The sequence below is a fragment of the Alexandromys fortis genome, unplaced genomic scaffold (assembly GCF_014885135.2).
Source record: "Alexandromys fortis isolate MF-2015 unplaced genomic scaffold, M_Fortis_MF-2015_v1.1 scaffold_1, whole genome shotgun sequence".
Taxonomy (NCBI): domain Eukaryota; kingdom Metazoa; phylum Chordata; class Mammalia; order Rodentia; family Cricetidae; genus Alexandromys; species Alexandromys fortis.
This window is the reverse complement of record NW_026067927.1, coordinates 435,574-457,846: the sequence shown is the minus strand read 5'-3', so window position 1 is coordinate 457,846 and position 22,273 is coordinate 435,574. Positions and strand designations below refer to the sequence as shown.

General features: G+C 38.4%; 1 protein-coding gene and 1 pseudogene across 10 annotated transcripts in view; one reads left to right on the top strand and one right to left on the bottom strand.

The window, feature by feature from the left end:
• Positions 1 to 22,273, bottom strand: part of Chd9 (chromodomain helicase DNA binding protein 9) — a 219,135-nt gene that overhangs the window by 16,232 nt on the left and 180,630 nt on the right. For 7 of the 10 annotated variants that reach the window (XM_050143929.1, XM_050143923.1, XM_050143925.1 and 4 more), the window contains 9 exons: positions 20,067 to 20,170; positions 18,811 to 18,928; positions 18,148 to 18,205; positions 17,832 to 17,874; positions 13,574 to 13,793; positions 7,673 to 7,875; positions 2,752 to 3,645; positions 1,759 to 1,919; positions 548 to 820 (listed from right to left, as the gene is read on the bottom strand). In XM_050143929.1, coding sequence (XP_049999886.1) covers positions 548 to 820; positions 1,759 to 1,919; positions 2,752 to 3,645; positions 7,673 to 7,875; positions 13,574 to 13,793; positions 17,832 to 17,874; positions 18,148 to 18,205; positions 18,811 to 18,928; positions 20,067 to 20,170 — 2,074 coding nt within the window. The remainder of the gene's footprint in view (positions 1 to 547; positions 821 to 1,758; positions 1,920 to 2,751; positions 3,646 to 7,672; positions 7,876 to 13,573; positions 13,794 to 17,831; positions 17,875 to 18,147; positions 18,206 to 18,810; positions 18,929 to 20,066; positions 20,171 to 22,273) is intronic. The other 3 variants (XM_050143928.1, XM_050143931.1, XM_050143927.1) reach the window with 2 other exon arrangements.
• LOC126502726 (60S ribosomal protein L31-like) lies at positions 3,696 to 5,584 on the top strand (annotated as a pseudogene).

The following is a 22,273-nucleotide window of genomic DNA, read 5'->3' as shown; positions in this document are numbered from 1 at the left end:
AGGACATCATCCACAAGTACACATATATACACGTATGCATTTTTTTTCTGTATGAAATATGGTCTTATTGTGTGCCCTCTGGTTGCCCTCAATTTCTTCCTGCTCCTTTCTCAGTCTTTAAGGTGCTAGGGTTACATGTGTGTCCTCCACATTAAATCTCACCCATATTTTAGATAGCAAATAATTAAGTTTCAAAGATCATAGTAAAAGAAGCATTACTAATATTAGGGCACACTAAGTGTTTAAGAGGGAAAAGTACACTGGTATACCAACATAAATATATAAAGAAGACCAGAACAGAAATTGCCATATTTTTTTTTAAGAAACATCTTGTTCAGCAAAACTATAATCAGGAGAAAAACATATTTAATGAAAAGCCCTTTAATGGGATTCAACTTGAAGAACCTAGATATCAGAAGAGACAATCCAAATACCCTGGAATAAGTACGTGAAGGAAGGAAGAGTAAGAGCAGGCAGCCATCTGCAGGAAAAGCATGCTGCACACCGCAATCGCAACCAGGCCCTAGGGCAATAAAAATACACATACGTCTTTGATTTTCACTGTAAACTCCTTTTCGCGTACATGCTTCTTCACCTTTGACATCTGTGTTGACTGTTCATGCTCTTCTTTTACAGCAACGGCTGGGGGCGTAGGTACACTGGGCTCGCTATATTCTGTAGCTGCTCCGGGGCTATCCAGCAGTTTTGTGGTATAGAAAGATGCCACCATGTTAGTATCATAACTTCTTCTAGCTGAAGGCCACTTCCCTTTCAGGACTGTTTGACAAATACTGTCCAAGCGGTTGATCATTACCCGATCCTAGAAAAGCAGGTAACATCAAGGCATACTTTTAGTAATTAGGTCAGACCTTTGGAAATCAAATAATCTAAGAGTTTTGATGACTTAAACTAGATATAACACTGTGTGTAGTATGTACATGTATATATGTATATATTCTCATATGTATTATAATTCTGTAAATTATTCAAGTAAAAATTCCCTTTGGTGAAATCAAAAGCATTATACCACAAAGATACTCCTACAGAAAAGTCTGGCCTTGAACACACTAAACAGCCCAAGATGACCCTGAACTTCTGATCCTCTTCTTTCCACCTTCTAATAGATTGAATTATAGAAATATAATATAGATGTGTGCCACAGGACCCAGTTAAAACAGAGTCTTTGCATGCTAGGCACATAATCTATTAGTGAAGCTACATCTGTAGCCCTCTTTTTTCTTTGTAACAACAAATATAATACAGGGATGCATTATTGAAAAAGAAAAAGCAACTTAGAAATATAGAAAGAGAACAGAATCTTCCACTTCCCAGCCTCATTCCTAAAGGTGCCCTGTACTGATCCAGTCACATATGGGGATTACGGTAATTCATCATAGCTGCTTTTATTCACTGAATGTACCTATCTTAAAACAAACCTTTGAGTAGTTTAAAACAACAAAAGGCATTCACAGTTTGTCATTCTAAATACTCCAAAGTTACACTGAGAAGCATATACATATAACTCATTTAATAGGCAGTAATAATTTATACTTTTGATGCAAATGCCAATGTGTCATCATAAATTTACAACGATCAATTTTTTCATATAAGAGTATTTGCCATTAGGTCAGATGTGGTGGTGCATGCCTTTAATTCCAGAATTCAGGAAGCAGAAGAAAAAAAAAGGACAAAACAACCATCAAAGCTATTCAGAAAAATTTAAAAATGACCTATGTCAATTGTAACTTATTCATTTACCTTTGGCCAATATGAGGCTGCCAGCATGTAGCCACCTTGTAATAAGCAAGCAGACTCTTGTGTTCCATTGTTTGCCTGGAAACTATCCTGGGTCTCATCCTGGGTAGTGCTCAACGATGCAACACTTTCTTCATCGTAGGCTTTCACATGAGGGGTACCTTCTAATGAGGACAATTATAATCACCTTTTAAAATCCACATAAAGCAATTTTATGCATACTTTTACAATCTTATGTCATTTCTTAAATATCCCACAATTCTCTAAGTAAGGTAACCCTTAGAGCTGGACATGTTGCTTGTAGCAACCCTAAAAGTTATGCCTAGAGAACTGTGACGAGGGACTCAGCTTCAGTAGAAGATGAAACGCTTTATACCAGAGAGGTTCCTGAAAAAGCTTCATGCTGACTTGTACCTTAACTGTTGGCCTGCTGCAAAGACACCTGAAGAAAAGGACCACCCGGCAATACTTGGCGGAGAGAACATCCTTCTACTGACTGTAGATGCCAAGTACAACCTAGGATATTCTTGTTTGTCTTTTTAATCTAAGATGTCTGGAAGTAGCTATAAACATCCTTTATTTGTTCATTAATAAACTTATTCTCGCAATCACAAAGAATGCAAGCGACTATGTAAGACTTCAAACTCCTCTGTCTATTTAGGAATGCCTTGAATACAGAATAGGAATTATGTAACTAACTCTAGTTTCCTCAATCATTCTTTTTCTTTATTTAAAAAAATTTTTAATTGGTTTTATTGAGCTATCTCAATCATAGGCTTTGGAGCCTGTCCTGGAACTAGCTCTTGTAGACCAGGTTGGTCTCGAACTCACAGAGATCCGCCTGCCTCTGCCTCCCGAGTGCAATCATACTTTTCTAAGAAACTTTATAAGCATAAACATTTAAGCTTACAACTTTGTGCATGTTTCAGTTATTTAAATCAAGCTCTATACATTTTCATTTGAAAAACTCATAACATAACAAAATTATGCATGTACCTCGCTTTTGGACGTCTTCTTCACTGTCACTTTCTTCAGACGATGATGAAGATGATGATGAGGAGGAGGAGGAGGAAGAGGAAGAGGATGCTGAAGAACAAGATGAGGATGAAGAAGAACTAGAGCCTGATCGAGAGTGTGAGCAAGAGGAGGAAGAAGAAGAGGAAGATCTGGAAGAACACGATGAGCGTTCAGAATCAGAGTCTGACTCAGAACTGGATTCGGATCCTCTTTTGTGGACTCTCTGTTTCTTGGAAGCTGGGTTTGGAGTTAGGGGTTCTGTTCTTGCTGCAACCATGCGTCTGTTTGTTTCACTTTTCCCACCAGATTTCTGGTCTCCAGTAGCCTGTGATAAAACACCGTTCTTTGGACTTACAGGCTCAGATTGAACTCGTGTCCTTGTTTCTATAGAAGACATAGATTCTTCTTCAGAAGACTGTGGCTCTTCCTTAAGGTTTTCATTTTTAGCTTTCATATCCTCTAGAAGAGTACCTTTAGCTTCTAGCAGCCTAGGCAAAGAGGTAAGAGGAGAAGCAGAAAGTGCTACTTGGTATTGCTGCAAAAGTGGGGTGCAAGTCCTCGAATGAGCCACCTTACTCTGACTGTAGTTCCTTTGAGCTGCCATAAACGAGAGTTCAGGATCACGCAGAATATGATAGTCTGTCCGACTTACTCCATGTTTGGCAGCACCAATAAGCAAATCCCTATCATGAAGGCCACATTCCCACCAGATAGGTAAGTCTGGATTTGGATGACAAAGCTTCAAGCGTTCAAACAACTGTGGGTGTCGAAGGGCCTGTTCCCGTACTTTTCTTAGAAGTTCAATGCGATATAAAGTTCTAGAAGCACGCTCTTCTGTGATTGGTTGAATAAATATATTTGGATCCACCAATTCTATATTGAAACAAGGATCAAAATACTAATTCAAAATGTTTCATGGGAGATTTAACATAAGGCAACTTTAAAAATATGTCTCTATATAATATCATTATAATTTCTAGAATTACAAATATGCAAAATGTTTTTTAAATTATGAAACTCATGAAACATGATATCTATATTTTTAAATGAGTAACACATAATTACTTCAGAAGTATGTTACCATAAAGAAGAATTTGCTTTTAAAAAATTCTTGCATGGCAATGGTGGTGTACACCTTTAATCCCTGGGATGCATAGGCAGGTGGATCTCTGTGATTTCGAGGCCTGGTCTACAGGACAAGTTTCAGGATAGCCAGGACTGTTACACAGAGAAATCCTGTCTTGAAAAGCCAAAAACAAACAAAACCTCTAAGTTTACTTATAAATAGAATTAGAATGGTTCAGTGATAACCAATAAATAAATGTAAACTGGCATATCTCATAGTGTGTAATGTAACTTAGGTCAGAAAGAGATTTTTGTTTGTTTTTCTGAGACAGGGCCTCAAACTTACCAGATCCACCTGCCTTTCCCTCCAGCGTGTGCCACCACGCCCAGGGACAAGGGGATTTTTAATGCTTGAGGGATACATCATCTATCAGCCAAACATCACACAAGTTACCAGGGACAGCATTAGTTCTTCAGCATTAGTTCACAGTACATTTGCTTTGGTGAGGTCCCTTTTTTGTGAATCTGGTTAATGGCTGTTGAAAATCACTTTTAAAATGTCTTATTGCAAGAAGGCAGGGATCAACCTAGAGGGCTACACAAAAACCTTGTCTTGAAAAACTAAGGATAGATAGAGATAGATAGATAGATAGATAGATAGATAGATAGATAGATAGATAGATAGATAGATAGGTAGATAAGATAGGATTTGGGCAAATATAGAGTGGGTTATAGTTTATATCCTGTAAATGAATTCAGATGAAGCATTCTACCTTACAGTTGGACTACACAGAAAAACCACCGCAGACAAGACTGAATATATAGCAGGCACTAAAACCAATAGATTCATTTTTGGGGTTATGTGTGTGAACTTTTTTGCCTGCACCATGTGTGCAACCACGTGTGCAGCTATGTGTGTGCTTGCTGCCACAGGAAGCTAAAGAGATGGATTTCCATTGTTGGCTGCTATGTGGGTGCTGGAAATCAAACCCGAGTCCTCTGCAAGAGCAGCCAGTGCTCTCAACCACTGAGTCAACTCTCCAGTCTACCAAACAGATTTTTGAAAGTCTGAGCAGAAACAGGGTTTGTAAGACTCCAAGTTATTGTTAATTACTTGGGAAAAGATAAAGTAGAAAAACATCATAAACTACCCTGCCCAAACGATTCACATGAATACTGTTCTGACAGCACAACCCTCATGGCATTATTAAATATTATACAAAAGATACAACAAACTGGGCATGGTGACACACAGTCTTAATTGCAGCACTGGGGAGGCAAAGGCAGGAGGGTCTCTGAGATGGAGGCTGGCATGGTCTATATATTGAGACCTTGTTTCAAAAAAGTAGAAAAGAGAGCTTGGGCCCGGCAGAATGGCTCCCGCAAAGAAGGATGGCGAGAAGAAGGGCCGTTCTGCCATCAACGAGGTGGTGACCCAAGAATACACCATCAACATTCACAAGTGCATCCCTGTGTGGGCTTCAAGAAGCGTGCTCCTAGGGCACTCAAAGAAATCCGGAAATTTGCCATGAAGGAGATGGGGACTCCAGATGTGCAGATTGATATCAGGCTCAATAAAGCCATCTGGGCCAAAGGAATAAGGAATGTTCCATATCGTATCCGGGTACGTTTGTCCAGAAAACATAATGAGGATAAGGACTCACCAAACAAACTCTACACATTGGTAACTTACATGCCTGTTACCACATTAAAAAACCTATAGACAGTCAATGTGGATGAGAACTAACCTACTGAATCTCAAAGTTGAAGAACTGCCAAAAAAAAGAAAAGAAAATAGAAAATAAAGTGATACAACATCATTCTGTGGTACTCCTGCCAAAATGAACACACTCAATCCAATCATATGAAAACTCAAATCCAAACAGAAGGAAATATGGCAAAATGACTGATAATACTTTCAAAGATATTAAGGTCCATTACGATGAGGAACAATGAAGACACTCAAGTACCACATGGGTGTCTTAGAAAACAAATGTACATCAGTAAAGGCCAAGTATGGTAGTGATGCATATAATCCTAGTACTGGGAAAAGAGGGAGGGGGACTGTGAGCCAAGTCTAGATTACAAGTCTATTTCCAAATCAGCTAGCATATCTGGGAGGCTAACCTGTATCTGTAATGAATGTCTGCAATTGGTTTTCTTTGTTATTATCTCCTGAACAACACAGAATAATAACTATTTATTTAGTACTTACAGGGTGTTAGCCATAAAAGTAAAGCAGACTGAAACTACCCCAAATTTCCTGACACTGGGTAATTAAGATATTTGCTACATTATTAGGCAAACTGACAATAAATATATTAGAAAATAAAAGTAAAAACAGAAACCGGATTTTCAGGAGTTTTAGCAAGCTACTTATGTTTTTACTGTGAAACAACTACTGGACTTAATAGTTATTAATAATAATTAATAAAGAATAGAGGGCTGATAGGGTAAATACACACCTTTGATTCCAGCACCTGGGAGGCAGAGGCAGATGGGTCTCTGAGTTTCAAAGCTACAAAGTAAGTTCCAGGCAATCCAAGGCTACCCAGTGAGAGCCTGTCTCAAAATAAAACAAAACAAGACAAAACAAAGCACACACAAACACACACACATATACACACACACACAAAGCAATGACAACAAAAACAGAGGGGTATGTAAGAACTATCAGTGGGTAAGAGTACTTGTTAACATGTCTGATGACATGAATTTAATCCCAAAGAACATACTTGGTGGAGAAGAAAAACAACTCCCACACATATTGGGCCCATGTGAACACAACAAACACAGGAAAGAGCAGAAGGACTGCACACAGCATGGTATATGCTGAAAGAAGTGCTGACCAATGGCAACAAGTGCTTTCTCTGGGCCTAACAGGAGAGTCATCCCAGAAGAGCATCTTAGCTGAAGAGTCAGCTAGCTCACGTGCCATCTTCTTTAGATGATCCTACCAAAATTCTTTAAAACATCTTAAAAATGGGGACTTCGTTGTCTGCAAGTTATTAGGTAAATAACCCCTTTCAAAGTTTAATAAGAGGGACTCAAAACATGCTATTTCTGTTTACATTAAAAAACCGATCCTTTAACCTTTCCTCTTTTCTTTATTATAAAGCTATTGTTAACACATGTCATTTCTGCATTTTTATTCATTTTGAGAATTTCATACAATGTATTATGATCATACTCACTCAAAATTCTTCCAGAACTACATCTGTAGCCATACCCACTCAATTTTGTGTTCCTAAAGCACATAAAATACAGTTTGTACTGCCCTTATGCTCTTAGATGTGTGGCCAGTCACTGGTGTAAGGAAGATCTATCAGGGCTACACCCTTAAAGAAAACTCTATAAATTGTCCAAAGCTCCTTGGCTAGGGATGAGATGGCCTGCTCCCTCTCCATGTTGAGACTGTGTAGGTCTTAATGTGCTGTTCCATCTAAGAACTGGGAAGGCTGTAAGAGCCAGAGGTAGTGGGTGACTACAAGGGAATAGTGCTTCTTGATACAACACAAGTTATTTATTTATTTTGGTTTTGTTTGACACAGGGCCTCTCTACATAGCCCTGGCTGACCTGGAACTTACGATGTAGACCATGCTAACCTTGAACTCAGAGATCCACCTGCCTTTGACTATATAGTGCTAGGATTAAACGAGTTCTCATTTTCTTAAAATTTGGTGTGTATCGTTTTATCTCATTTTATCAGTGTAGTAGCAGGTTCAAGGAACAATGGTCTTTCAGTATAATTTACAGTTCTAAACACTTAGAAATTTCCAATTTTGATAATTTTGTTTATTTGACTTACACAGGGGGAAAAAACCTTATACATACCTTCTTTGGCAGGAAGACGACAAACCCTCCGACACATGGACATGAATGCATACAAATACTTCTCCAAACTGTTATCAGTTTTCTTGTGTAGCCTAGCCATGGCTCTGAATTTTGTCCAATCAAATTGGCCTCTGTCAGGGTCAAAAACTACTCCAAATGTAGACACAACTCTATAAAAGTCAGCTTCTTCTCTCCTTGTCCATCTATAGTGAACCAGATTAAGAAAAAAATACACGTCACTAAAATATTAATAGTGAAAGTAAAGACTGCAACACAGCCTTAAAACACTTGTAGTACCTAATACTTTACAAGATTAAATTCAGATTTTAACCTTCAAAATAATTTCAAAATTCTAGATGACTCATCCATTCATAACTCTATTGATATATACTGCTCTGTTCCTTTAGACATTGCTTCTATATATTAAGTAAATGAGAAAACATGCATGGAAGATAAAATTATATGGCCTTGTTCTTAAATAAATGACAAAGATACATCTGCAGTATGAAATACTATGCATTATTGTAAGAGTTATAGAAAGAAAGAATTTCAGGAGGGCAAAGAAGAAAGAAGGCTCGGTTCAGACTTGAGTGATCAAGAAAAGCATCAATGTGCCAGCAAGATGGCTCAGTGGATAAAACAGTGCTTGCCACTAAGTATGCTGACCTGACTCTGATCCCTAGGACATAGATGGCAGAAAAAAAGAAGGCACTCTTACAAGCTATTCTAAGGCCTACACACGAGTATGTACTCACACATATACACACCCCTACCCCACACACATACCAATAAAATAATGTAAGAAGAACCATAAATGCATCACACTGGAGAGTAAGAGGGGACCAGGCTACAATTTGGGTGGAGGGAGAGGCACAGAATAAGCAAAACAGGGAGTATTCTGCACTTCACTTTGGGGGCTGATAAGTATTCCAGATTTATAACAATACAGCTTATATTGAGAACAGAGCGAAGAAGAGCTGGGATCTAATTATAAAAGCTCTAAATGCCTGGCTAAAAGTAACCTCTTTTCAGACGAGTACTTCTGACATTGAGAGAGGTCAGGGATCTCCATACTACAGTATTTATTTGCACACTAGTTTCCTTGCTTAACTCTTGCATCATGGTGTTAAAGAAGACAATTGTGAAATGTTAATGGCTCATTTTCATCACAGTCCTACATTAATGATCATCATACATCAACCTGAGTCCGATTCTCAGAGCCCAGGTAGAAAGCTACATTAAGAGGATTACTGTGGGGCTGGAGAGAAGACTCCAAGGTTAAGACCACTCGCTCTTCCACAGGACCCAGGTTTAGTTCCCAGCACCCACATGGTGGTTTACAAACATCTGAAATTTCAGTTCCAAGGGATCTGATGCCCCCTTCTGACCTCTGTGGACACCAGACACACACATGGCAAACATATATACATGCAGGCAAAGCACTTATACACATGTAAAAAATAGGTTAATATAACTATGATATAAAATATAGCCTGAGAAACTACTGAGTCATGAATTATAGACTTGGGTGCAAGGAATATACTGGAAAATGAAGGATGTATTAAATATTAGTATTAAATATTAATCCAGGACAGAAATAACCAACAAAAATGATAGTGATTATCATTACAAAAATTACAACCCAGAACAAGATCCACCCCAGTTTCTTGTGCGCTACTGCGGTAATGGCAGTTTATTAGGTAGGTGCTCTATGAACACAGAAAAGGGGAAAATGCTTTGATCTAATCTGAAAACATACCACACAGGCCATGTGCTTATCTCTGAAAGACGGCCTGTGTTATGGACTAGAGGATAAGAAGAAGAATATTTCAGGTGACAGACAACATAAATTGGGGAACTAAAATTAATTAGGGCATTTTTGGCTGAGGAAATTGTAGTAAAGTTAGAAATGTAAATTAAAACATAAAAGAAGAAAGGCCAGAGGGATGGCTCATCTGTTAAGACCACCAACTGCTTTCACAGAGCACACAACTCCTTTCACATTGTGCATTTGTTGACTCACAAGCATCTGTAGCTCCAGTTCCAGGCGATTTGATGCCCTCTTCTGGCCTAAGTGGGCACTGCATGCACATGGTGCACATTCATACATGCAGGCAAAAGACCCATACACATTAAGAAAATAATGGGCTGGAATATGGCTTCATGGTTAAGAGCACACACTACATTTCCAGTGGACTCAAGTTTGACTCCCAGAACCCACATTAGGAGGCCCATAAATGCCTTTACTCCAGCTCCAAGGGGATCCAACCCCTCTTACCTTTTAAGGCATCTGCATTCATATACACATACCGACAGGATTAATAATAAAAAATCTTTTAAAATAATAATAAATCTTTAAAAACAAGAAAACCTTAGTTGTAGGGACCTTTGAACTTAGACTTTAGAACATAAGACTTTATACCTATGCAAAATAATGAGCAATCAAATGTCATCAGAAACTATTGTCTTAGGAAAATTAATCCACATCTAACAGACCATACGAAGCAGACAGAGTACTCTAACAGGGGCTACAATTCTTTACCAGTAGCAATGGAGTCTGCCTCTCTTCCCTTAAGTCTAGTCTAGGCTAGTTCTGTGACAGTTTTGGCCACAGGAAGATGGTAGAATGTAACTGATGAGAACAGACTTCAAGAAATCTGCAACCTCTAAACCCAAGTCAACCAAGATTTTATCATATACCTAGACAATTAAAAATATGTATATGACTTTTGCTGAGGTGCTATATACCACAGTAAAAAAAGAAATCAAATTAGTATCTGGTGATAGAGAAATGGTTCTGCAAATTATAAATTTCTGTGCAATAGGCTGTTAAACAGTTACTAATACTTGAGTATGTAAAAAGAGCTTGCTATTCATCCAACTTTAGTTTCAATGCTCAGGAAGTAGAGATAGGAACACTTGGTAAAACAAACTACCTAAACTAGCCAAAGGCAGGCTCCAGGTCCACGTGAGAAATATAAAAGGTCAGAAGCACCAAGAAAGACAGTCAACATGAACTGGCCTTTAGACACACACATTTGTGCAGGTACACAATAGTCACACACGTGCAAAAATACCAACTTTTTTTATGAGTCAGGGTCTCTCTATGTTCTCCTGACTAACTTGGAACTCACTGTGTAGACCAGGCTGGCCTCAGACTCACAGAGATCCACCTACTCTGCCTCCCAAGTGCAGGGATTATAGGCGTGCACAACCACACCAGGCCAAAATTTTAACATTTTGACAAATGCTATTATAACCTAGAGAATTTCCGGGGTGAAGTTTTTAGTAAAAAGGCAGAAAATTTGAAATATAAGAACTAAAATTCGATTTAAAAGAGAATAGCCTAGCTGATCATTTCTAAGACAAATATTCTTTTCTACCACCATATTTTCACCTTCCTCAAACACAGTGTTTCCTTCTCTCTGGGGTAAGAAAGCATGAATCAAGTATAATTGCACATTCATGGTGAAACAAAAGATCCTATGTTTCCAAGTGAAGGTGCATTTAATTTTATGGGAGCATATATGGGAAAAAAGGCTAAGAGAAGTGACCAAATGTAAACAATAATTATGTATGTTTCTTTACAGTTTTTTGTATTTTTTATCATTTAAAAAATTGTAATTATTGCTTGTGTGTGTGTGTGTGTGTGTGTGTGTGTGTGTGTGTGTGTAGGAGGAGGAGGTCAGAGGGGATCAGATCACCTGGAGCTGGAGATTACAAGCTCACAGTGCTCCTAACCACTGAGCCTCATACAGCATCATTTTCTGTATTTTTAAAAATTATTTATTTTTCCTTTATGTGCATTGTTGTTTTGCCTGTAAGTATATCTGTGTGAGGATGCTCGATCCCCTGGAAATGGAGTTGCAGACAGTAGTGAGCTGTCATGTGGGTGCTGGGGATTGAACCTGGGTCCTCTGGAAGCGTAGCCAGTGCTCTTAGCCATTGAGTCATCTCTCCAGTTCCAGTTTTCTGTACTTTTAAGAACCTTCTATTATTTTTCAAATCATTTAAAAATTATAGGAAGAGATGAGGACAAGGAAGAAGAAAACGACAATAACAGTAATAATAATCCGTAGCACCAGCCTTAGCCACTTAGAACGGCCAGCCCTCTTTAGAATGTGAGCTCTAAGCTGAAACCAACTACCAGCCACATGAGGAAGGCTACTTTTGACTCCCCACCTCTTTTAGAGTCCAAGCAACAGCTCATGAAGGAGAAAAACTGCCTAATTACAACACAAATAGTAAAATATTTCTAAAACCCAACACTGTTTTCAGATACTGTGTGTGGGTGATTGCTGTGGAACAACCGATGACTACAAGGAGATGCTGACAGAAGTCAGAATCATTTGGAATTTTAACAAGGAGAGCTAACATACTAGGTTTCACATAAACTAAATTCTAAGATAAATGTTCTGCAAATTAAACAAAACACAAAACAGAACCTTAACAGAGGAAATTCAAGCACCCAGATTTAACAAAGAGTATTGGTTACTGATACGCTGTTTGTTTGTTTTTAAAGCTTTTGGGGCTGGTGATATAGATCAGCCAATAAGGTGCTTAGCACAACACCCAAGTTTGATCCCTAGAATCCACACAAAGAAAATCTGGGTGAGGTAGTACAAGACATTAGAATGACAGGGATGGAAACTGGAGAGATGGCTCAGTGGAGAAGAGCTACTGCTCTTCCTGAGGACCTGAGTTCAATTCCTGGCACTTATATCAGGTGACTTATAGCTGCCTGTAACCCCAGCTCCAGGGAAATCTGACACCTCTAGCTTCTGTGGGCACTTGCATTCACATGCACGTGCACACACACACACACACACACACACACGCACGCACAATTTTATTCACATATATGGGGCTGGAGTGCTGGCTCAGCAGCTGGAGAATGGTTCCCCTGCATCCATATAAAAGCTCACAACTATGATCCAGTCCAGGGCACCCAAGTCCCCCTCCTGAGCCCCTCAGGCACCAGGCCTACATACATATATGTAGGCAAAACACTCATACACATAAAAATAAATGAACAAATCTTAAAAACATATTTTAAGAAAAGAAGTTAGAACTTGTGGTTGAGACTCTTTCCTGTCTTACTCTGTTTTGAGACAGGCTGTCCTGGAACTCACCCTGTAGACCAGGCTGGCTTTGAACTCACAGAGATCCATCTGCCTTGGCCTCCTGAGTACTAGGTTTAAAGGTGCGTGCCACATGGCAAACTCCCCTATCTTAAACATCTCTTACACTGTTTTCTCATCAACAACAATGGTTCCAACCTTTTACCTTTTTCTTTTTAAATTTATTTATTTTTATTTTTTATGTGCACTGGTGTTTTGCTTGGTATGTATGTCTGTGTGAGAATGTTAGATCCCTTGGAACTGGAGTTACAGACAGCTATGAGCTGCCAATATGGGTGCTGGGAATTGAACCTAGGTCCTCTGGAAAAACAGTCAGTGCTCTTACTTGAGCCATCTCTCTATTCCTTCTCCTCCCATTTTTTTTTTATAAAGTAGAGGTAGATTTGCTTTCCATCCATTCTTAAATTTTATAAATGTTTTAATGTAAAATAAGATAGACAAAGGTCTACTGAATATAATTTAAATTTTGGATCTAGAATTTTGATAATTTAAAATTCTATGAATAATTTTATTTATGCCTTTATTTCTTAAAATTTCAATGTTAGTAAAAATGACAAAACTAAATATGAAATATGGGTTATAAATATAAGACAATTATTTTTGCTAGTTTTTTCATAATTCTGTATAAATGTATGAGTATATATACATTTGTATATAAGTCTTTTGCTTTGGGAAATTAGAATGATAATTCAACAACTTCATAACCTCTAGAATGAACATGCATATAGATACTGTATATTAAAACTTGGTATTGTCTTACCTCTGCTGTCTTTCTATCTTGGCTGCCATTTTAGGATTAAGAGTGGCTTCTTCGTAAACTGGCTGCATTACGCTGGCAGGCACGGAGTAACTTGGCTGTATTTGCTGGATGTGTCTATTTTTATTAGTTCGCTGATACGCAGTGATGAGACGTCTCAACCGTGTAGTCAGAGCTGACGGAGTAGGCCAATAAACTTTATCCCCTTCCATCAATTGACCATCTGTATTTAAGGAAACTTGAATCAATAAAAACAATAAAACCTAAGCAGATATTGGATGATGCTCACAAAAGCCGAAAACTTTATACTTATAATTTTTCCTTCATCCTGTTTATTGGAAGGAAACCAACCAAATCTTTCATCATAAAAGAGAGAGAGCCAGGTGGTAGTGGTGCACTCCTTTAATCCCAGCACTTGGGAAGCAGAAGCAGGTGGATCTCTGTGAGTTTGAGGCCAGCCTGGTCTACATAGCAAGTTCTAGGACAGCCAGGGCTGTTACAAGGAGAAAACCTGTCACGGGGGGAAAATAGTTGCTGGACACGGCTTCACACATCTTTAACGCCAGCACTTGGGAGATGGAGACAGTCAGATCCCTGAGCTAGAGGCCAGTCTGGTCTATAAAGCAAGTTCCAGGGCAGCCAGAGAAACCCAAAAGAGAGAAACCTGTCTCAAAAATCTGCCCCCCAGAACCAAACAAACACACAATGGAGGCTGGAGAGATGTCTAAGTGGTTAGAGCACTTGCTGCTTTTCCAAATGGCCAGGGTTCAATTCCCAGAACCTACATGGCAGTTCAAGACTGTCTGCAACTCCAGTTCTAGATGTTTTGACACCCTCTCACAGGCACACATGCAGGTAAAACACCAGTATATAAAATAAAAATAAAGAAATTTTAAAATAAGAAAAGAAAAAAAGAAACAAACAGAAATCAATGGGATGCTGAACACTGCAAACCCAGGGGATATTAATTTTTTGATTGAATTTATATTAATTTAAAATCAAAGAAGTTTTAAAGTCATTAGGTAGAAAATTATGCGTTTAATATACATTTTAAAAATTTATTATAAAGACTTGGGATGTAGGTCAATTGGAAGATTGCTTCCTAGTGTCCTGGAATATTTATGTGTGAAGATGTATTGTTTTGACTGGTGTATAAAAAACTGAATGGTCAATACTAGGTAGGAGAGTATAGACAGAAAGAACTCTGGGAAGAAGAAAGGCAGAGTCACCTGACAGACACAGAGGAAGTAGGATGGGCAGTATAGAGGTGAGGTAATGAGCCATGTGGAAGAATACAGAAGAAAAAATATGGGTTAGTTTAAGTTACAAGAACTAGTTAGGAACAAGCCCAAGCTAAGGTCCCATTTTCATTATTAATAATAAGCCTCCATGTCATTATTTGTGGGCTGGCAGTCCAGACAAGAAAGTTCCACTATATATAGCACCCAATGTGGGGTTCGAATATCCAAACATAGGGCTTGTGAAAGCTAAAAAACGTTCTGGACAAGGAGCTGGATATGGCTTCCTAGTCTTGCATTCTCTCAAGTAGGCTGGTGCTTGGCATACAGAGCTGTGGCTGCCGGCTGCTGCCTTTGGGCTTGAGCCAGTCGCCAGCATGAAACCACACGGTAGACATACTGGCCCTTTAAGTCTTGGCTCACACAATCAAAGAATGCTACAGATGCACAGAAAGTTAGGTCCAGACACAGAAAACCTCCAAAAAGGTATAATATGCTTAAAAATGCACTGAGATGCTGAACAAAGAAAAGAAAATGGGACAGAAGGTCATAGAAAAATGGTTTAAAAATAATAAATTCTTAAAAGAAAAATAAAATGTATAAAAAAAAAAAGAGCCATGTAGCTGGGCGTTGGTGATGCACGCCTTTAATCCCAGAAGTTGGAAGGCAGAGGCAGGTAGCTCTCAATGAGGTTGAGGCCAGCCTGGTCTACATAGTGAAACATGAGTTCCAGCACAGCCAGGACAGGTACACAGAGAATCCCTGTCTTGTAACCTGCCCCGCCCTCCCCCCAAAAGTCATGTAAGGATGGCAAATATTATAACACAAGGAGGAGTTTGGACCTTACATGACTTTGTTAATTGGATTTTATTGAATGCTAATGAATAGAGAACAGCAGCTGCTCTTTTGGAAGTTGTTTGCTCTACACTTCCTGTTTACTCACATAATATTATAACCTTCTCAGATATTCGATAGGCTTAAAAACTAGATAATTATAATTACAGTTTTCCTAGTTACCAAATTTAAAAATTTTGTGTAAGAGATGTAAAGTACATAAGGTTGAAAGATGCTTAAGTTGCTTATCTAAGGAGATGTTTTAAGATCTAAAAAGATATTTTTAGGGTTGTAATATAAATTATGATAAAAAATGGTTTAGGCATAAAACTTTAAATTTATCAGAATAGGATAGATAATAGAGTATTTTCTCCAAATATGCCAAATACAAAGGCACTGGATATTGTGAATGCAACTCTTACCTGATAATTGTTCTTTTTTTTAAATATTTATTTATGTATTTATTATGTATACAATATTCTGTCTGTGTGTAGGCCAGAAGAGGGCACCAGATCTCATTACAGATGGTTGTGAGCCACCATGTGGTTGCTGGGAATTGAACTCAGGACCTTTGGAAGAGCAGGCAATGCCCTTAACCGCTGAGCCATCTCTCCAGCCCCTGATAATTGTTCTTATTGTGTATAGTTTTGTTATTTTCAAACCTTTCCTTTTTATTTAGACAAAAAGGGGGAAATGGTATGAGAAATTTGTACATTGTATGAGGATGCACTGTTGTGATTGGTGTAGTAAAATGCTGAATGGCCAACAGCTATGCAGGAGGTATAGGTAGGACTTGGAGACAGAGAGAGAACTCTGGGAAGAAGAAAGGTGCAGTCACCAGTCAGACATAGAGGAAGGAGGACGGGCAGTATGGACATAAGAAAACAAGTCACGTGAAAGAACACAGATGAAATAATATGGGTTATGGGGGGCTGGAGAGATGGCCCAGTGGTTGAGAGCATTAGCTGCTCTTCCAGAGTACCTGGGTTCAATTCCCAGCACCCATATGGCTGCTCACACCTGTCTGTAACTCCAGTTCCAGAAGATCTGATGCCAATGCACGTAAAGTTAAATAAATGTTAAAAAAAATATGGGTTAAGTTATAAGAACTGTTATGAACAAGCTAAGAGTAGTCATAATTAATAATTAATCTCCATGTCATTATTTGTGGACTGGCAGTCCTGATGAAAAAGTACTACTACAAAATAAAATGAATAACGCTCTGGGTTCTATCCCCAGCACTGTATAAAACTAGGAATGTTGAAAGTGCCTGCAATCCAGGCACTTAGGAAGATGAAATACTCAATATCATCTTTAGTTATATAATAAGTTCAAAGTCAGCCTGGGCTATAAGAGATCCTGTCTATACTCCCAAATCCCACTATTCCAACCAAGATGAAAGCAGAAAAAAAAAAAAAAAAAAGAAAACCACCATGACAATGATAAATTTTTAAAATTTTAATTCATTCAAGACCTAGAGCTGATCATGTAGCTCAGTGGTAGATCACTTACAGTATCCCTAGGATAAGGCTTGGGATTCGATCCCAGTACTAACAAAAGCAAAACAAAATAAAGTGCAAAATATGTTTCTAAGGTACATATTATATGCTATGCTCATGCCCAATGGACAGCTTCCTAGCCTACATGTACTATTCAAAGGGTGAGGCACACTGTTCTTCTGTGTACCAGAGGGCAATGAATGGACTTCAACAACAATGTGTTTCCTGTTTTAGTATCAGAAACTGGTAAAAGGAATGCTGGGCCTGGTGTCACACACATATAATTCTACCTGAAAGGTACATGAGACCCTCTCTAAAAACTCAAATACCAACAAAACAAAACACCAGCAAAACACCAAAAACAAAGTAACAGTGAAAGCAGACCGTGCTCAGCTAGCTTTGTCTAGACTAATAAGGCTGTTCCCTAATGTATACATGGAACTAATAAGAAATTATTATGTATTAACATTTAATGATTTAATCTCACATATAAGTTTAATAACCAAGCCACAGTCAAAGTGTCTAGTTTATAAATTCAGAGCTAAGGAATTGCAAAAAAATAACAGTACTGTTAAATTTCCAATCAACGGTTTCAAGTACTATGCTTACAAATTAGAGGAAAAAAATGTGATCTCATCATTCATGAGGATGTGAAATTATACTGCTGCTAAGTGAAAAAGTGCAACCTACCTCCATCTGATATGACGAGGTCTCCGGGTGAGGAAACGTCATCCTTTAAAAAAAGAGAAATTTGTCACAAAGTAACTGAGTCAAGATAAATAAAAAAAGAGCCAAACTTCTTCATATTTGAGACTTCTCTTTCAACACATTTTTTTTTTACAGTCTGAGCTATGAATTAAGCCAGAATTTACGGGGTTAATAGTTAATACTATACCCTCAGCCCACAAAACAATTAGCAGCAATCCACTTAGCAAAAACAAAACAACTTCTTGCCTTAGTTCTCACAATTGCCATTTCTGTTTCCTCTAGCTGATCTAAAACATACCTCTATATCATCTTTAAAGATGGCAGGGGCAGGTTTGTATTCTGGGTCTTCCACATCCCTGTTAGAATAACAAGTGTTCTAATTATTGTAATGGTCTGATGATTTCTTGGCTTGTCTTAAAGGTCAAATTGATCCCAAGCAACACAGAAAAAGCCAGGAGTGTGGTACACATCTGTGATCCCAATGATAGAGGCACAGACGGGGGGACTCTGGAGCTTGCTTGCTTGCTTACCAGCTTAGTCTAATCAGTGAGATCACTCTCAAAAAGCAAGGTAGGCAAGTCCTGAAGAGTAACACCTCAAGTTAGCCCATGTCCTCTAAGCACATGGTCATGTTCATACAAGCCTAACACACACACACACACAAGGATAAACCTTGGGTTGGAAAGTTGGGTCAGTGGTTTAGAGCACTTGTAGCTCTGGCAGACGACCCAGGTTTGCTTCCTGTCATCCACAACAGTGGTTCTCAACCACTGGATCCAGCCTCAGGAGATTCAAAGTCCTCCTGACTTTTGAGAGCACAAGGTACCCAAAGGTTATACATAAATACATGCAAGCAAAACACATAAAATAATAAAATAAATAAATCTAAAGGAAAAAGATAAACCTCGTTAAGAATGGAACCAAAACATAGATGGAGAACTTGAGTCTAAAATGCACATACCCATCCATGTAATCATTTGCTCTCTGTTCAGCAGCAACAGCTTTGTCATCAGGCTTTCCCACCCTTTCCAAGAAGCACAGTGCTGGGTCTGCTCGGATGGTGTTATATTTTTCATAACCTGCATCACCAGTTTCAAAGGCACAGAGGACAGAAAGAAGCTGTGTGAATATAAAGACTCCCTATATATACAGCAAATAGTATTTGGGGGTAAAAGGAACATTTTATTTAAGTAATTGAGTTAAAGATACTGTTTTGAAATCATCACAAATATAACACAGTTTACTAATACTTATAAAAATTTAAATGTAGCTGGGAGGTGGTTATGCACGCCTTTAATCCCAGCACTTGGGAGGCAGAGGCAGGTGGATCTCTGTGGGTTCAAGATCAGGCTGGCCTACAGAGCAAGTGTCAGGACAGGTTCCAAAGCTACACAGAGAAACCCTGTCTCAAAAAAACCAAATAAACAAACAAATAAAAAAATAAAAATTTAAATGTATCTTTTACAAAGACAAATAGAGGGATGGCCCAGTTAAAAGTGTTCCTGCTCTCCTAGAGGACCCAAGTTCAGTTCCCAACACCCATATTAGGCTCATTATAATAGCCTTGAATTTCAGCTCCAGGTGATTCAACATTCTATTTTGGACAACTTGTCCATTGATGAGCACACATGTGCACGCGCGCGCACACACACACACACACTCCATCTAAAAGTAAAATCTTAAAAAACAAACCAAAAACAACAGTAAAAACAGAGCTGGAGAGATGGTTTAACAATTAAGAACATTGTTGTTCTTGGAGATCCAGGTTTGGTTCCCAGCACCCACCCACATGGTGGCTCACAACCATCATGAACTCTAGTTCCAGGTGATCTGGTGCCATCTTCTGGCATCTGAGAATACCATGCACACACATAGAACACATACATACATGGTGACAAAACACTCATATGTATATAACAAAAATAAATACATCTTAAAAAAACATATAAAAAAGAAAAGTAGAATAAGCTGATCATACACATAGTTCATGTAACTCTTTCTAAGGGAGGAGACTGTGAAAGACTGACAGCCCAGAGGGCAAGTCACATCTGGCACCTCCTCATGAGGAAAAGAAGTGAATACAAACTTAGTTCTAACACTCTACGGTTCTGATGATTGTGTGTGTTACTGGAGTAAACTGCAGGTGGAAACCAATAAACTAAGCAACAGTGGGATTCCATTCTCCATCAGTGCTCTCCCCGCTCACTCGTTACTTACCGTGCTTAAAAACCCCAATAAGAAGTGACTTGTCAGCATCAAAATCCCACCACACAGCAGGAACCTCTGAGTGGTCTGGCTCTGGCACCCAAACATCAATGTCACTTAAAAACAGCACAAGATTATGAATTTTATAAATATGTATAAAGGAGGAAAAAGGTATAAATGATGCAACAGCAACAAAGATGCCATAAAATGACTAACATTACACTCAACTAAACAAATATATTTTAGCAAGGGTTATGCCTGGTTTCATGAGGCACAGTCTCCTCACCCTTACATACACAAAGTGCTTCACTGGAATGTCATGGCAGCAAACAGCTTGGTTAAAAAAAAAAACATCTGGTTGAAATATTTTGTATATGAGAAAACTGGGTTTCAAAAGGGCAAAGGAAGTGCTTTGTGTTTCAAAAACAAGTTACATCTTTTGATAAATCAGTTAAGATTACACTTTAAAAGTTAGTTTTTTTGATTTATAATTTAAACTATGAAAAATAATACTTTTATATTTATCCAACCAGTATTCTGATACAAATGACAATTCAGATTATTTCAAACTCTTCTAATAACCCATAATGCTTTGGCAAGTTGGCTGGTTTCATGAAAGGGTTCGTGACAGCTGAAGAATCTCATCCAACCATGAGACTATTCTCCTTGAACTTTCTCCAAATAGCAGAGGTGACTTCATAAAATGACATCAGCTGTAGGTATGTTTATTTCTTTGTAGAGATTTAAAATATTGTATAGGCTAGAAGATACATTCCTAATGTTTAATTATTAGCATATACTGTTATATGTATGTGCGTGCATGTATATACATACATGCCTGTGGGTGTACATACATACACATACGTACACGTGGGTGTAGGTATGTTTGTGTGTAAATACGTATGCTTGTATACATGTAGGTGTATGTGCATGTATCTGTGTATGTCTGTGTGTGCATATATGTAAGTCTGTGTAGATGTGGGTCTATGTGTCTGTCTGTGTGTGTGCATATGTGTATGTGTCCTGATATTCAGTAGTCAAAGGGGAAAAACTGAATGGAGTATACTGCAGAAAATAAAAGACTGAGAATTTTGATACTTGATTTCATGAAACTGTCAATTTTTCTTTCTCTTTGTTTGTTTTTTGCTTTTTGAGACAGGGTTTCTCTGTATAACCACCCTAGATGTCCTGGAACTCACTCTGTTGACCAGGCTGGCCTCAAACTCACTTTGTTGACCAGGCAGGCCTCGAACTCACAGAGATCTGCCTATCTCTGCCTCCCAAGTGCTAAAGCTATCAATCTTTAAGGATGCAGAGAAATAATATAATACAAAGCGATGCCATCTCTGTCTCGTCACTGTAATTTCCTACATTAATTAGCAAAGACCTTTAGGTTTAACGTGCTAAATTTTCTGGTGATAACTAAGTTCTACTTAATAAAAAAGTTCTTTTTTAATTTGGCTATCATATACAGATAAGCTGGTTCATGTGCTCCTGGACTAGGCAAACATCCCTTCACCAGCAATAGTCTTGAACAAGAAGACATAGACAATGAGAAAGTTTTCCATGTGCTTAGAAAAAAAAAAGATAAGCAGCTCACAGTTGTTTTCAGAAGTCTTTAGCCCACGGTGAGATGTGGGTGAAATGAACTTTATAAACTGACAGCACTTTCAGCAAATACTTTTATTATATCTTTTCTATAAATAAGTCAAAACTGAAAATGTTTTAGCTTAGTAGAGAAAAAGAGAGAGACAATGATTTTCCTGCTATTTGTCAAAAACTGACAAAGAACATAGCTAACGGAAATCTTTATTTGACGGAATTTGTGACACAAGGGCAGAGAGAATCTGGGATCCCAGAAAGGAAAATTGTAGTAGAGGATCCCCTGTCTACCACCAGGTGGCGCTTGGCGTCCAGACAATTGTGTAGACGGAGATTGAAAAAAATGTTCCTGCTTGTGAAAACTTGGTTCAAATTTGAGTGTCACATGACCATGAAGTGTTTGTAAACTGTTAGCAAAAGGGATATAAGACCGGCCTGCAACTATTGTTGATTTTTGGTGGTTCTTTGTTCTTCCGCTTTGTTCTTGCTATGTTGGCCACCAGGCTGACTAGGATTCACTATGTAGATCAGGTTGACCTGAAACTTGATCATTCGGCTTCAGCCTCCCAAGTAATTGATTTTGTAAGACTTTAAGACAATCCTGAAGCCATTTTTGA